This window comes from Chaetodon trifascialis, chromosome 10 (genome assembly GCF_039877785.1).
Source record: "Chaetodon trifascialis isolate fChaTrf1 chromosome 10, fChaTrf1.hap1, whole genome shotgun sequence".
NCBI lineage: Eukaryota > Metazoa > Chordata > Actinopteri > Chaetodontiformes > Chaetodontidae > Chaetodon > Chaetodon trifascialis.
Genome location: NC_092065.1, coordinates 22,601,311 through 22,616,097, shown reverse-complemented (window position 1 = coordinate 22,616,097; position 14,787 = coordinate 22,601,311). Strand labels below are relative to the sequence as shown.

At 40.9% G+C, this 14,787-nt stretch overlaps 1 protein-coding gene across 1 annotated transcript in view; it reads right to left on the bottom strand.

Annotated features, from left to right (window-relative positions):
* Window positions 1-14,787, bottom strand: part of necab2 (N-terminal EF-hand calcium binding protein 2) — a 118,426-nt gene that overhangs the window by 37,334 nt on the left and 66,305 nt on the right. The window contains exons 8-9 of the mRNA XM_070972633.1: window positions 8,607-8,686; window positions 1,051-1,107 (exon numbers count right to left, since the gene is read on the bottom strand). Coding sequence (XP_070828734.1) covers window positions 1,051-1,107; window positions 8,607-8,686 — 137 coding nt within the window. The remainder of the gene's footprint in view (window positions 1-1,050; window positions 1,108-8,606; window positions 8,687-14,787) is intronic.

Below are 14,787 nucleotides of genomic sequence, written 5' to 3'. Positions count from 1 at the left end.
TCCATCCGTCACTTGTCAAATGTACTATAACTTTATAAAGGTGTCAGCCTGCTTCATAAGCAAGAATCAATGCAGTGAACTACACCACCTCTGACATATATGAGCAATACTCCTGAGCTCCTTTTAGTGCACCTACTTTTCTATTCTCATGTATCTTCTTGACACTACAGAGTCATTTTTCTGTAATTCTCTAAGATACAGATTGCTTATGGCTTTTTGCAGGCGTTCAGACCTGTAAGATAGCTTTCAACCGTATCGATTGCACTCTTGCACTCTTATCTCGACTTCACTGCAGGCTTACAAGCGCTGTATCTGATTGCAGTCTTGGGTGAAATTATGCCTGAAAATGGTCTCAAATAGTTGAGCTTCGATGACTAAATTTTCTGATTAACGATTCAGCCCAAATACAGCCTGAAAGGAAGAAGCCCACACAGCGCTCGTGGCTTTTCATATGAATCATTGATCATTATCACAGAGAATATCACACATCCTGACTGTGCTGTATGTTTGTAGGACAGCTGATTTGTTATTTTCTCGTGTCACTGTGAAGTTGACATTTTCGACAAATATTCTTGACAAATACTGGACAGCCTGCCCTGACATTTGGTACCGATGCTGGTTCTTCACAAATGTCATCATCATCTCATAACTATAGTTTGTCCAAGACTTTGGTTTCCAACCAAAAACCTTCAACATCAGACAAGAGAGTGTGTGACGCTATTAATTCTTTCATAGAATACTCTGCACCTATGAATTATTCAGGTCCAGACAACTAAACAAAACAAGCGCGTTTTCTGGGAATAATTCAAAAGATCAGCACCCAAGAGACAGACACTGAAGCCTGGATTATTTCTGGACACCTCCGGTCAAGAAGAAGTGCTTTCCCATGTTAATTACATCACAAAAGTCACGTCTCGGCCTTGTAACAGTCAACCTGAGGGACTGCAGCAGTGGTTGCTGGCCTTTGTGAGGCAGCAGTAAGTGATGCTGCACCTGGGGCTGTGTGTTGCTGTGTGATGTACAACAGTGATTCGTTTAGTGTCTACTTACTGCGCTGGCAGTGCCGTCTGTGTCTGTTAGCCTCTGGTGCAGATCAAACCAGACCGTCTGCAAGGAGAAGCACAACAACAACAACAGCAGCAACATGTCAATCAACAAGACCAATGACAGCAACTACTACAACCACAGCTTGAAGCAGTTAGTCACGACGAGAGGTGTTAGTGGACACGCTGAGGGCAGAAACAAGCATGACAGCAGGACTTGACGTCTTTTCAAGATGAAAATAGAGTTCAGCAGGCACGATGGGAGGCGGTTCAGAGAAGAGGTGGATGCATTCCAATAAGAGAAGGCCGAAATGAAACACAAAGACTTACATCAGCGGAAAAACATCTAAACATACAAGAACTCTGAAAGACTGAACTGAACATCGTGATACAGGAGCTAGAGATGGGAGGAACTACTTTAAATAATTATTCATAGGCCAGAGTGCAAATTAAGGTCAGACTCAACTGACCTTCGCTAAGCCCCAGTCCCCTCAGCTATTGCTGGTACACCTGTCAAGCTTTCCATCCTCTCATGGCACATAAGTGTTTATTCTTAGATGGTTGGATTTTGACATCAAAGCAGTGATTAAATTCATGTTTCAATGTTCACAGAGCCACTACTGTAAACTCTGTTACTCTGCCATCTTAGCTCCCACACAGTGAATGTTCCAGCCCTGAACAGGTATTTTTTTATGTAATAACAGTTAGCTAACGGTGGCCCTTGCCTATGGAAATAATGCTAAGTTACTAGTGTGGTAGGGGCAGCTGTGGCTCAGCAGGCAGAGCAGTCGGTGGTTCGATCCCTGGCCTCAGCAATCTACGTGACCAAGTGTCCTATCAACAGCCGCCTCTGCCACCCGTGTATGAATGTGTGCGTGAATGGATGAGTCCTGGCTTGTGTTGCAAAGCACTATGAGTAGCCGGAAAGACCAGAAAAGTGTATAAATACAGTCCATTTACCAGTGCAGTCCATTGAATCCAGTTAGCCCAGCATGGTAAAGTTTAAAGCTTATGTCAGAGCAATACCTTACATTTTGCCTCTTGTCTGGTTTTGATTTAGGAAAGGCTAAAAAAAAAAAGCCACCACCCTCCGAGCTCTTTAGATGATGGCTTTGCTCTCATCAAATCCTCCTGCTTCAGGGAAGGGTTTAGTTAAGAGAACGGTCAATTATTCACAATCTAGACTTAAGTGAAAGAGACACAATTAATAGTTAAGTTCAAACTCGCTCCTCACACAAGGCATCAGCAAGGCCAGGTGGGATAATGGTACAGTGTATTTATGTGTGTCCATGTGTGGAGATGATGAGACACTGATTCCTGGCTTTGTCCTCGACTCTCAAAGACTCTGTGCCAGAGTTGCGTAAACCTGATCTAACAAATCACAGTGTGCGCAGCAGGTTTCTGTCACCAAGGTGACTGATGAGTATCACTGTTGCAACTGTGAATGAAGAGTTTCTGCATCACTTGCAGGGTAAGTGAGATTTTTACCAAGCGCAGCAGGGAAAGTCAAGGCAATGGGGTCTGGCACAGTGGGCAGGTGAGACACACACACACACACACACACACACACACACACACACACACACACGCACACACACACACACACACACACACACACACACACACACACACACACACACACACGTACTGTCAAAGCCAGCAGAAACATACTGAGTTCTCAGATGAATGATGTGAACTTTATGTGCCACAGGCTGGTCACAGCTGGACTGAAATGGAAGGTGGTGAATGTTTGTTGGTTGGCAGTTGCAAATAAAAGACATGAGAGGTTACTGTCTCACTGTCTGCTGCTTTCTTCACCAACTGACACTCGTTTACCCGACAGACTTTTCTCAACGTGGACAGTTTCGTTTGTTAAACATGCTGCAACTAAGGTTAATCACAATGAACTGGTTTTTAATCACTTGGAAATACAACATTAGCAGTAAGTCTGATATTCACTCTCCTTATAACTCTTTTTTTTTCTCCTGAGAAAAGTATCTGGCTCTAAGATGCTCAATCCTGCACCAAAAGCTGCCTGCCTGGAAATGCCACTGATGAGTGGGAATCAAAATAATAATAATACTGCAGGTTGTAAAGACAATTGATGAGCTGAAAGATGTTGAGGAGTTAATTCTGAGCTCATTCATTACTATGTGTATCTTTGTACTTTCCACTGTTCTTCACTGGACACAAAAAACTAGCCACAATCCCAATCTGAATCCTTTAATATAAATATGCACCCAACACATCGAAATAACACACGCAGCCTTCTAAATTTGCTGCCAATTTTTCAACAGCTTCTTGATCCAAATAGTGAAGCTGCTGATTCAAAATTATACAGTTGATAAGCTTAAAACATTGATATGATATGGATGAGAGCCGAGCTGGAGGAAACTGACTTGATGCAATCAGCTACAGAGAAGGTGCTTCACTCCATTGGATTTGTTGGGAAACCACAACACTCAATGTTTTGTATACTGCAAAACTTTCCTCATAAGACAGACTGCAACCAAAACTTATGGAGTTAAATGTTCACACTGTAGCCAGCTATCATTAAGGAGAGCAGTGCTGCAACATTAGCAGGCTGAGGTGGAGAAAACGCACAGCTCAGTAAAGATAGCGATTTATTTCAGCCGATACTGATCCATAAAAATACCCTCAGATCGGCCCCAGTGCTGATCCTTTGGGTCGGCTTGGGACATCCCAACAAAAGCCTTGAGATCTGCCACTACAGGACGGTGCAGTTAAAGTTCAACAATTCATCAAAGACAGCTTCACATTCTTTTGCTGATAAAGAGGAGACAGATGTGTCATTTGCTTGTCAGTATTCAGCCTCCATATCACCCATGCCAGATGTGCAGCTGCAATCAGAGGCTATCATCCTGAGACCAGCTTTTCCAGGCGTCTGCACACATAGAGCCATAAATAATGATATCTTGTAACCAAAAGAACAAACAAAGCCCCATGGTAGCGTGGAGGAAGACAGCGGGGGGAATGTGAAAGTGAGACTGAGCAACAGCGGCAACATGAATTTGCCACTCTGAGGAGGCTTTGCAGGTAACAGGATTTCCAGCGTGTCATCACAGACTAGTGATGCCAACACAGAGCACTGTTTTCATCTCGCCGGGAACCACATCACTCTGTGTGTAGCTGGCTTATTATTCACTCAGTAAACAATTCATGATTCACTCTGACGCAGTGTGATACGATCACTTCCTCTTCCAGACTCCTGCACAGTCTTAATACTGAGATCCGTGCAGGTAATACCAGGCCAAACAGAGAGACAAAGCCACATTCAGTGTGCCTCCTCAACACCACGTTTTGCTTTGATATGATTACTGCAGAAGTGTCTGGTTGTCTGAAAATGTAATCCAGCAGAAAACGTCTATTCATTTGCTTTTCTTTAGAGCTGATTATTCTGAAAACATTCTTTCCATTCTAAAAGTTTGGTGACCTAATATATATGTTCTCCTTTGTTGTCATTTCATGGGTAATTTTTGGGATAAATTCTTCTTTTCACAACTTCCCCATAAAAGACCTTCAGATAAAAGCAGGGCAGTATAATGTATTTGAAATATGCTGCCTTATTTCCTTCTTGGATGGGTTATAAGATTGAAACACTCATTTGAAATCATGAATGAAATCATTCATCCGGTCATTAAATGAAATATTATCCTTGAAAATGCTTTTAATCTGCACACCGAATACATGGAGGTGATGTTTTCTGCTATATGTCGTTGGCAGTTATATTATAATTTCGTAGTTACACACATCATAATATATTCCTGAGTATGTTCTCATGTTCTCAATCAAGGATGAATCTGAATTTTTATCCTCATATTAATTAATATATGAATCTTTGTGACTTTAAGCTGCCAATTGAAAGAAAAGTTGAACATTTTGGGAAATGCCATTATTATTTTCCTGCCAAGAGCTACATGAGAACTTGCATGTCTGTATGTTGGAAATGGAAATATACAGCCATCCATAGTTTAGCTTATCATAAAAAAACAGCTCGTCTGGCTTTGGACGAAGCAAAAAAACAAAAGCTGACTACCAGCACCGTTAGAGCCCACTAACGAACACATCACACTGTGGTTTTACAGGTACTGTTTCTTGGCCAAAAGCAGTGTTGTGTTCGGTGTCCAGATGACCAGCAGAGACTCCAGGCACTGATCTCAAACAAACAACTGTCCAGCACATGACCCCTTGTACAAGCATATCCACGAAGATATAATGTGTTATCATGTGGGATATAATGAGCCTGCTGGGCGTAGGATCCTATTTGCTGTGAAGATATGAGTGTAGTATCTGTTTTTTCATCTGTCCACAAGAGAGTGAATAAACCTTTTATTCCTTTAAAACAGGACTGGATTAACCAATAAAAGCTCTCATCTGTATCGTCTGAACGTGACTTTTCCTCCCAACTTTCTGAAGCAGCTCTGCTACCTGTTTAAACATCAGAAAAACCAGGGCCAGCTCAGCTGCCAGGGACACAAAGACGCCACATCTATAACTCCAAAGTCAGACCCTTACGGAAAATCTCCAGGAATTAATCACACCCCTTTTCCTACTGTAAAGGCCAAACTTGGCAATACATCAGTTGTCTTGATTGGGGTGGGGTGTGTGTGGGGGGGTGATACAGACATTTGTATTAGGGTTTAGAACAACTGTGTATGCATGTAGTTGAGGGTGGGTGCTTGTACATACGGGGGGTGGGAGGGATGGGTTTTTATTGTTGCTTTATTTTGATTTCTATTGTTTTTAAATCCTGTGAAGCACTTTGTGTTACATTTTAATATGTATGAAAAGTGCTATATAAATAAAGTTTGATTTGATTTGATTTGATTTGAATAATTGATGGAATCAATCAAGATCGGCATTTAATCCCAGGTGATTTTTAACTCCCAGAAAAAGACTTGTTGTCTTTCGTTAGGGGGAGCAATGGGACAATTGCTAGTGTGCGTACATGTGTGTGCATGAGGGTGCACGGGGATGAAGAAAGGGAAACTGTATGATGCATCGTGTTTCTTTTTGTGTCCTTTTTTCAAAAAACAGACTATTTCAAAGCTACAGCTACAAATTTAGACCCTTCTTTCTGGGCATAGCCTAATGTTTTCTTAAGCTGCAACAACAATAATGCACATTATATTAAAAGTTATTCATTTTTTTGCAAGTAAGTCAAGATTTTAAAATATATGAGCCCATGTCATTTCATTGTAAAACTCAAAAATGTGATGTGATGTATTTCCTCTTAAACAGAAAGTACATGTGGCTCCTTTACTCTCACTCTTTGTCACTTCACTGCTTGGTGACTTGGGAGCTGACTTGACTGTAACATTTACTTTGGATGAAGCTCGTTGATGAAATGGAAAAAGAACAGATAAATGAAAGCGACGCCATCTCCACATCTTTTTGCACACATCAAGCTTCAGTAAATGGCTGACTACTTTTACTCAGAAAAAACAGAAATAAATCATTCTAAGGAGTTTTTATTCCTGTCGAAAGAAGCAGAAATCAAACTCTACTGTGTTTAGTCATCTGTGAGAAGATTTACCTTTGTGCCACAGTCACTGTAATCAAGCCAGCCGCGGAGTACAGTAATGAGCTCTCAGGGGGGCTTCAGGGTCTCAAATGATTATTGAACAATTCTCTAGTTGAAGGCGTCTCTATCATTTCTTCTGAAATGGAGGTCACTCGACTGAGTGAAACAATTCTGCTTAAACCTGGGCAATGTGTTAAAGGTAAATTAAATTAGCGTCCGGAGCTAAAGGTCGTTTTTAAACGGGGACCACGGGTGCAGACCTGGCTGTATTAACACAAACAGGTATCTACAATCATTCTCTCTGTTCTTTTAATTCTTCTTCTCATTTCTTCTTCATGTGATTCCCCCGCTCTCTTCCCACATCCTCCCTCCTTCCCCGCAGTGCACTGTGTCTAGTTATTCTTAGCTCTTTCTGCTGTAGAGGCCCGCTCTCCCAAAGACAGCTGAGTCTGCTGGGGCTCTATTATAGAATGGGAGGGAGGACGATGAAGAGGCATCTGAGACGAGAGCTCCTAGGAAGAGGAGGTCGTGTCAAAAAAGGCACACTGCAATAGCTTGGACACCAGGCCTTTAATTGCCTCCCTGTCTCTTTATTCATCCACTCCCTCCCTCCATCCTTCCCTCTCCAACACTTAGTGTTAATTAACTCCTTATCCGACCCCCTACTTATCCTCCTCATCAACCCCCTGCGTCTTCCTTCTTCTCCATTTCTTTCTCCTGACCTCTGCAGACCTTCAACTTCACTGTGCTGCTTTGGCATTGCTTAATTTGGCCGATGAAACATCTCCAAATGCTGACAACCTGGTGAAAAAAGTTTAGTTTGAGGATAAGATCACTGGCCTGTGCTGTCTGATGAACAGAGCTAAAAATAAAAGGAGAAACCGACAGTGCCACAGAGGGCACAGTCTGTTCGGACATCTGGTTGAACTCAGTTTTTATCATATGTGATTTATTTGTCTTTATTTAAGTCTTTATGATTTGACAGCAAAAAATAAGTTTATATACACTGTCTGGCCACTAACAAAAATGAATTATTTCTATCATAAAGTTTAATAAAATGAAATGGAAGAGTCTAGCTGTAAGACTGTGTTTGCAATACTAATTTTGTGGGTACAATAATATGTTCGTAAAGTCACATTATGGGGACTCACTTCTCAGATTTGGGGACAAAAATTCAGTCTCCAAAGGCAAACCATTAAATTTCAGGGTTGAAGAATACAACTGTTGCTTTGGTTTTCGCTTTTTTAAAGGGTCACAACACAAAGAAGGTTTAAAAACATGGGGTTTGTTCTTACTGTAGATGTGCATTCTTAAAAATGTTTTGTAATTTCCTAAAACTTCTACTCTGTGGTTTCTTACACACATTACTCAAGCTGGAGGAAAGTCTCTATTTTTGGGACTACTTGCATCTACTACACGGTTGATTTGCTGTATGTTTTTCTGACAGCAGGACAGCATATGTGGGACTCAATAGAAACTGCAGTTCATACTGTTAATAGGGCTGAACAAGCAATCAAAATATTACTTAAATCACAGTATGGTCAGGTGTAATATCCAAATCACAGGAGCTGCAGTATTTTGATAAAGGTCACAACATACAATCAGAAACTAAAGGTGTGATGCTGCAGAGATTCCCTGACCTACGAAATCATATTCTCCAAATGTGAGGGAACATGTTTGGAGAAAGAAAATCAGTGAAAATAAAACGCAAAACTTACCATTCCTTTGTAACATCTGTCAAAAATAATCAAAGTATAATCCAATAATATCGGAGATTGTATGCACATTGTTCAGCCCTACTTGCTGACACATTCGATTCATTGTTGCTCTGGTTCTTTCATGGGCTTTATTCACGTCTAAGACTTGTAGATGCTTTGATTAAGGTTGGGGTTAGGCATGCAGTGGTTATGGTTTGCATACACCTCCAGACAATTACCGGGTTCAGGTTAGGGGCAATTCAATATCTTCCTACATGTTAATAAGCGCGCACATGTGTGTGTCTGTATAGCATTCCTTACCTTATTCTCCAGTCGTCCGATAAGTTCAGCCAGGCGGTTGATCTGAGCCTCCAGACCTTCTTTCCTCACCTCGACTGTACCTGCAAAACACACACACACACACACACACACACACACACACATATATATAAACACACATAGAAACTTTCTGAATTGCGACTGCTTTTGATGATGCTGTATAACATTTAAACAAATATCTTTTATACTGAAATCATCAGTAAGTTACCACCAGGGGCGTCTTTCTGCTCCTGTTTCCTTTGTGTTTATAACTGGATGTCATACATCTTTCTGTACAGCTCTAATTTTCATCATTCTGACATACAAATAGACTTCTTTGGCTATCACATGATTTTAGTCGAAAAGTTATAGAATCCTGAATAAGTAGTAGCCTTTGGACAAGTGGTGGTGCCACATGGCCATGGTTTTGTAATTCTTATTGGTCAGTGGTCGACAAACATAAGGGCCACAGGGCGAGCAAAAAGATAAAGTGAGCAGCTGCTGCACATTACATTAAGAATTATACCACATCATAATACACTATCTTTGCTCTTTCCTTCTCATCTTTCTCTTTTTTCCTTTTCATTGTTTCATCATGAATATTTCATGTAAAGTGGGAGTTCCAAAGAGGCTGATAAATAGGCAATTATATCTGTTTATCGGAAGGAACTCGCCTGTTCAAAGACGGTAAAGAAATGGACGGACAGGAAGCGAGCCCCTTTGAGGAGCTCTGTTTAATTGGCTCTTATTCGAGTGTGATTTTTAGATAGCCAGCCACACTGGGCTCTTCATAATTAGCTTGGATCTTAAAGCAATATTTCACTTTGGCAGATAATGTTTACTGCAAGAACAATTCTGTCCTATGCATTGATGCTTTTTAATATCTTATCAATGACTGCAAAACATAATGGAGAGATAGAACGTCACCTCCCCATGTATGTGTTAATTTAATCCGAACAGAATTAAGCTCTGTTTGCACCAGTTTTAATTGGTGGTACAGACTGATGCATCTTGTAGAATCTATGAACATAGCATCATTCATTCTAAAAAAGTAGAATGATTATCGTAATAATTCCCATCATTGGACTAATTTATGTGTTACTCTCAATTTCTCATAAATAAGAAGGCATTTCCCATAAAATTGCATCTCGTTATGAAGAAGATGCTATTGCCTTTCTCCCCTTTGAATGATTCTCCTCTGCATGTACTTTTGCAGTGTGTAATTTGCAGTGCAGAGCTACTCATCTTCTATGCAATGCTCTTACTTTATTATGGTAATTATCCCAAGTATTTCATACTCATAATTAAAGGTACCCTGTGGAGTGTTTGACCATGAGTAGCTCTATGGAGCAACATTTTTACAAGTGGGCCCCCCTTTGTTTATATTGTGGATACAATACCCAATACAAATTTGTGCTGTTGGCTTCAAGCTATGCTGAACAACCGTCGGTGGCACGCCCAGACATGTAGCGATGTGGCAGTAAAGGCGAGGAAAAAGAAGACGGCAAGCAAGCAACCATATGCAGACAATAAACTATTTAAAAACAACCGGTTTTCAAATGTTTTCAAGGTTTTGTTGATGTTAAAATGGTTTACATTGCACCTTTAACTATTTATTAACTCACATAGAGAAATGTGTAATGGGGATCTGGAAAATTCACTCTCTATGTTGATGATGGTTGTGTATTTGTGTGTGTTTGTTCAAATAAAAATCTTGTGAAATAACAGTTAAGAACACATTCACCCCACATCAGATCAACATTTCTTTTTCCTCTTCCCTCTCTCAGTTCCTTCCTCTCCTCCTCCCTCCCTCTTCTTCCTCCCTCATCTCCTCCACCCTCTCCTGAGCTGCTGTCCTCTTTTCATCCCCTGATGGCCCCCTCACAGCTAATTGGAGAGCTGGCTGCCCACTCTTCATTAAAAGCTTTAACAGCCAGTCAATTAGGAGCTACCTCCCTCCACCCCAAACACACACATTACACACACATCCACTAAACCATAGTCTGTAACCATGGAGACAGTTGGAGATAAAAGCCCAGTGGTCATTTCGATGGACTTAGAAAATAAGTGTCGCAGTCAATTATAGAAGTGTCTGAGGAATTACAGCCTTCGAAGCAAGCAGCATGGTGAGGAGGGGTGGGGTGGGGTCTCTGTTGACTTTCTCCTCAATTAAACCTTATTTGAGCTATTCCACATTCAGCTAATTTAACTTTTCATTCTGTGGCAGCCAGTATTTAAATGTGTTGGCATGAATCATGAAAAAAAGATCGACTGTTACACGGTCTCTAAAATGAAGTGACTGAAAAGTTCACAAACGTTGGTCCTGTCTTGTTTACTTCTGTACGTCTTCTATGGGACAACGTAGAGCAGTCACTCCACACCAACTAGTTCTGGACCTGTCGGAAGAGGCAGCTTTGTAACACTTAACTCATATGTGTCACACGATTTACTTTAAACGCCAAAGTTCATTGCCAAAGCTGAATGTTGTGTGCTGTAAATCAAGCAGTAAGGTGCAGTAGTGGTGTGTTCCAACAGAAACTGGTTTGACTGTAACCTCTTTGTCCTTTTAACAGGGCCACAAAAACACATTTTTTCAGCGGGCACACTGCCAAAGTTAGACCAAGCTTTCATTACAAGTCGCCCAGATTACTGCAATTCTCCCTTCACTGGACGGCCTAAAAATCTATAAGAAAATTACAGTTCTGACTGAAAATGCATTTGCAGCCAGGATCTTGAAAAAGATCACCCACTACTTTCAACTACTGCATTCGCTATCTGCATCTCATTTTGTGTGATTACCTTTAACTTCATGCTGCTATAAGAGCTCTCAGATCTTCCACTGTCTTGCTTTTAGATGTTCCCACTGTTTCTCAAAAGGACGTTGTTGAGGCTGCCTCCTGATGTCATCCCCCTTGACTATGGCTACCCTTCCTCTTGATCTAAATAATATGCTTGGTATTGAGGCAAACTTGATTGTCATTACCTGGATGTATTTATCCTTGGACTGAAGACTTCCTGTCATGGATACATAAATACATCATGAAAAGAGGCAGGATGACCAGCTTTGATGTGTATGACACAGATACACTTATGAGGAAATTCACATTCTGAACAATGAACAGTGTGCAATATATTTTATCTTAGGGGGATAAAATACCAGCTACTGATTTTCCTACTTTTGTGGACATCTTTCTCAGCAGACTGGAAAACATAAGGTGGCTCCGCTCTTCTCTGTCACAGCTGGGCGTGCACACATAGATTCACACAATACACATTTGTACATGAAGACTTCTGCATACAGGAATTTTTAATTGATATGTGAAGCCTTGGATGGTGTGGATGTGGTGTGTATGGGGCTGTAGTAAAGATTTTAAAGGGTGCTGTCTTTCCTTTTGGCCTTTCCAAAATCCAAAAGCACATGAACAAAAGTGTAAGCACTGGATTAAACTGTGTTTATCTGCTCTAATGTAAGCTGCAAGCATTAGCATTTCTGACTAACTAGCTTATATATACCTGCAGTAGAAGTGAGCCTTACTTCCAAGGCCAAGAAGCACATCACTGTTTTTACTCTTCTTTATTTTTAGAGGAGCCCCAAATTAAAATTGCACTGAGATGCAACTCTTCATCCAGGCAAAAGCTCAAGTTAGAATACTGTGGTCAGTGACAGCTGCGGTAAAACCCAAGAGCATGGCCCCCAAGCAGTTTACTGTTATCCATATGTGTTAACCCGTGACCAGTCATGTGTACTGATGCAGAGCTGGTAGAGTGCCCAGGACTATACACATGCTGTGCTGATGTAAGTACTCCATTTTATCAAAATACCTGATTGAACTATTCTTACTCAGCACAGGGAGCACAGGGAGTATACTCCAAAGCTCCAGAAAGGTTCCACTTTGTAAGCATTTATTACAACTATGACGTTAGTTTGGAAAGCAGCCGAGCCGCAATTTCAAAAGATTTCCATCCAGGTTATGTATATGCACAACGTTTTATCGCTCATAATGCTATTACTCATAACACCATGGCACGCTGACCTGACATCATCCAGTGCATTCAACATCTCAAATTGTCCACCTTGTTGATGAAAAAGTTGTTATTTATGTTTTCCATAAGTTTTTACAATAATTTACAGTGCTGGGAATATTTTGTTTGAAATATCCTTTCTTTGTGATGTAATTTCATTTGGTGACCTTCTTTTCTTAACTTGAAATAAAGCCTCCTCTCTAAAGAGCACCCAGATTTCTTCGTGGCATTGTCTGTTCCGCAACTCATCATCTAACCATGGTGCACTTCTGCCCTTTACAGACCTTTTTCTAAGAGGAGCATTTGTCTGGTACTTATCTAACTATATATCTAACTAAATGTATCCATGAAATTTTTAAAAGCAACATTTACATCATCTTGACGTACATCAGATCACTGTAATTCTTTAACATCATTCAAAAAGCAGTCTGCAGTAAGTCTTTTATAGGACCTGCAGTCAACAATTCTGGCTCCAGACTTTACTATTTCGTATTAAAGCCATCGAACTGTGGTCAATAAAACCTGCTGTCACTGATACTGCCTGTGAACACAACTCATGTACGTTAGTGAAAATATGATCAACGCAGGTTGAAGTATCAGCACCATTGTTGTTAGTAGAAATTCTGGTGGGAGTCACAACCTGAATAAGACTGCAAACATCGGCTATAGATATCAGCTTTTTATGTCATGAAAATAAAATGCATCTCCAACACCATATTTGTCCCACTCTCTCTTCTATACAGCTTATATCTAGCAACAGTAACTAAGGGGGGTGGGGCTGAATAAGTGGTCAATTAGGGCTGACAGGAAAATGGATGTGAACAATAAAATGAAACATGGGCAATGTCACATAATCTACATCCATGTTTTCCACCGGCGAGGACACACACAGGCTATACACGTACACGAACACACACACACACAAACACGCTGTTTGGCCTCAACTGCTGTTGCATCCGTGGCTGAGAAAGCACTGAACAATAAACTGCAGTTCACTTACAATTAAAACTCTTCAGCAAAGTGACAGATGCACTTAGAGGAGAAATGCACTGAAGCGTTGAACAGAGCAACAATATAGCATTCGCTGCTCGACTTAAAGGTGGTGGAGGATATTTTTAGCTCTCTTATTCTCTGCCCCCTCTTGCTCTTTTCCTCGCTCTTTGTTTCTTAACCCCAGTCCTTTCCCACTCACTGCTTTGTCTTTTTCTGCTTATCTCAGATCAATTCACAGTAAAAACCCACTTAATGCACACACTCCTGTCTTTATGCTGTTATGAGATGAAAAGGGACGATAATAAAACTCCACAGAGACTTCATGTGTGTGCATACAGTGCAGCCATAAGTGGAGAACAATAAGAGAAGAAGAGAAAGGACTGAGGAGTGCGGAGTACCTCATATATTCTGGAAGAGGTTGAGCAAATGGATGGGGAGAGCGGGGGAGAAAAGAGTTTGGGAGTCATTAATCAATCGACTTGTCCTGACTCTAGACAAAGTGCAGCTGACATCAAGGTCCTCAGCTGTCAGGGCTGCTTTACAGCCTACAGTATAGACGAGAGGGTGGAGGTGGGGGAGGGAAACTAAAGACACGAGAAAAAGGGACGGCATGAGGCCGGGGCAAAGCAGCGCGACACTGACAAAGAGCACTAAAGGCTGCTTTTCCATCTTTGTCTTGTTTTGGAATCAGGACGTATCAAAGTAAAAGTAAGTTTTATGGACCCACTGGGAAAGCGTTGACTCAGTTTTGGAACATTTCATCCAATATGCCAGGGAACTGAGAGAAAATCTTTCCTAAACCATGAGATCCATGAGTGCTTGCTTTAACTTGAGCGGTAACTTTTTCTTTCGACCTCCCAATTTCACATTCAAAAGCAGTCCTTCACTAATTAAAAACAGTTTATAACACACTGCATGACAAAAGAGCAGTCCATTGGCTGATGAAGACCACAAGGTGCAGCTGAAAGCTCCAGAAGAAATATGTTCGATGGACCTTTAGTTAAGCCTTCAGAGCCTTCAACCTTCACACTTTATAAGTTTTGAACCCTGTAATGAACATTTTTAAAGCCAAAAGGGAATGATTTGTACATGTGTATAAGCAGTTAATAAATTATTTATCACAAACTATAAGCTTTGTTTATGTGTAATTACAGCAGCATGATTATAG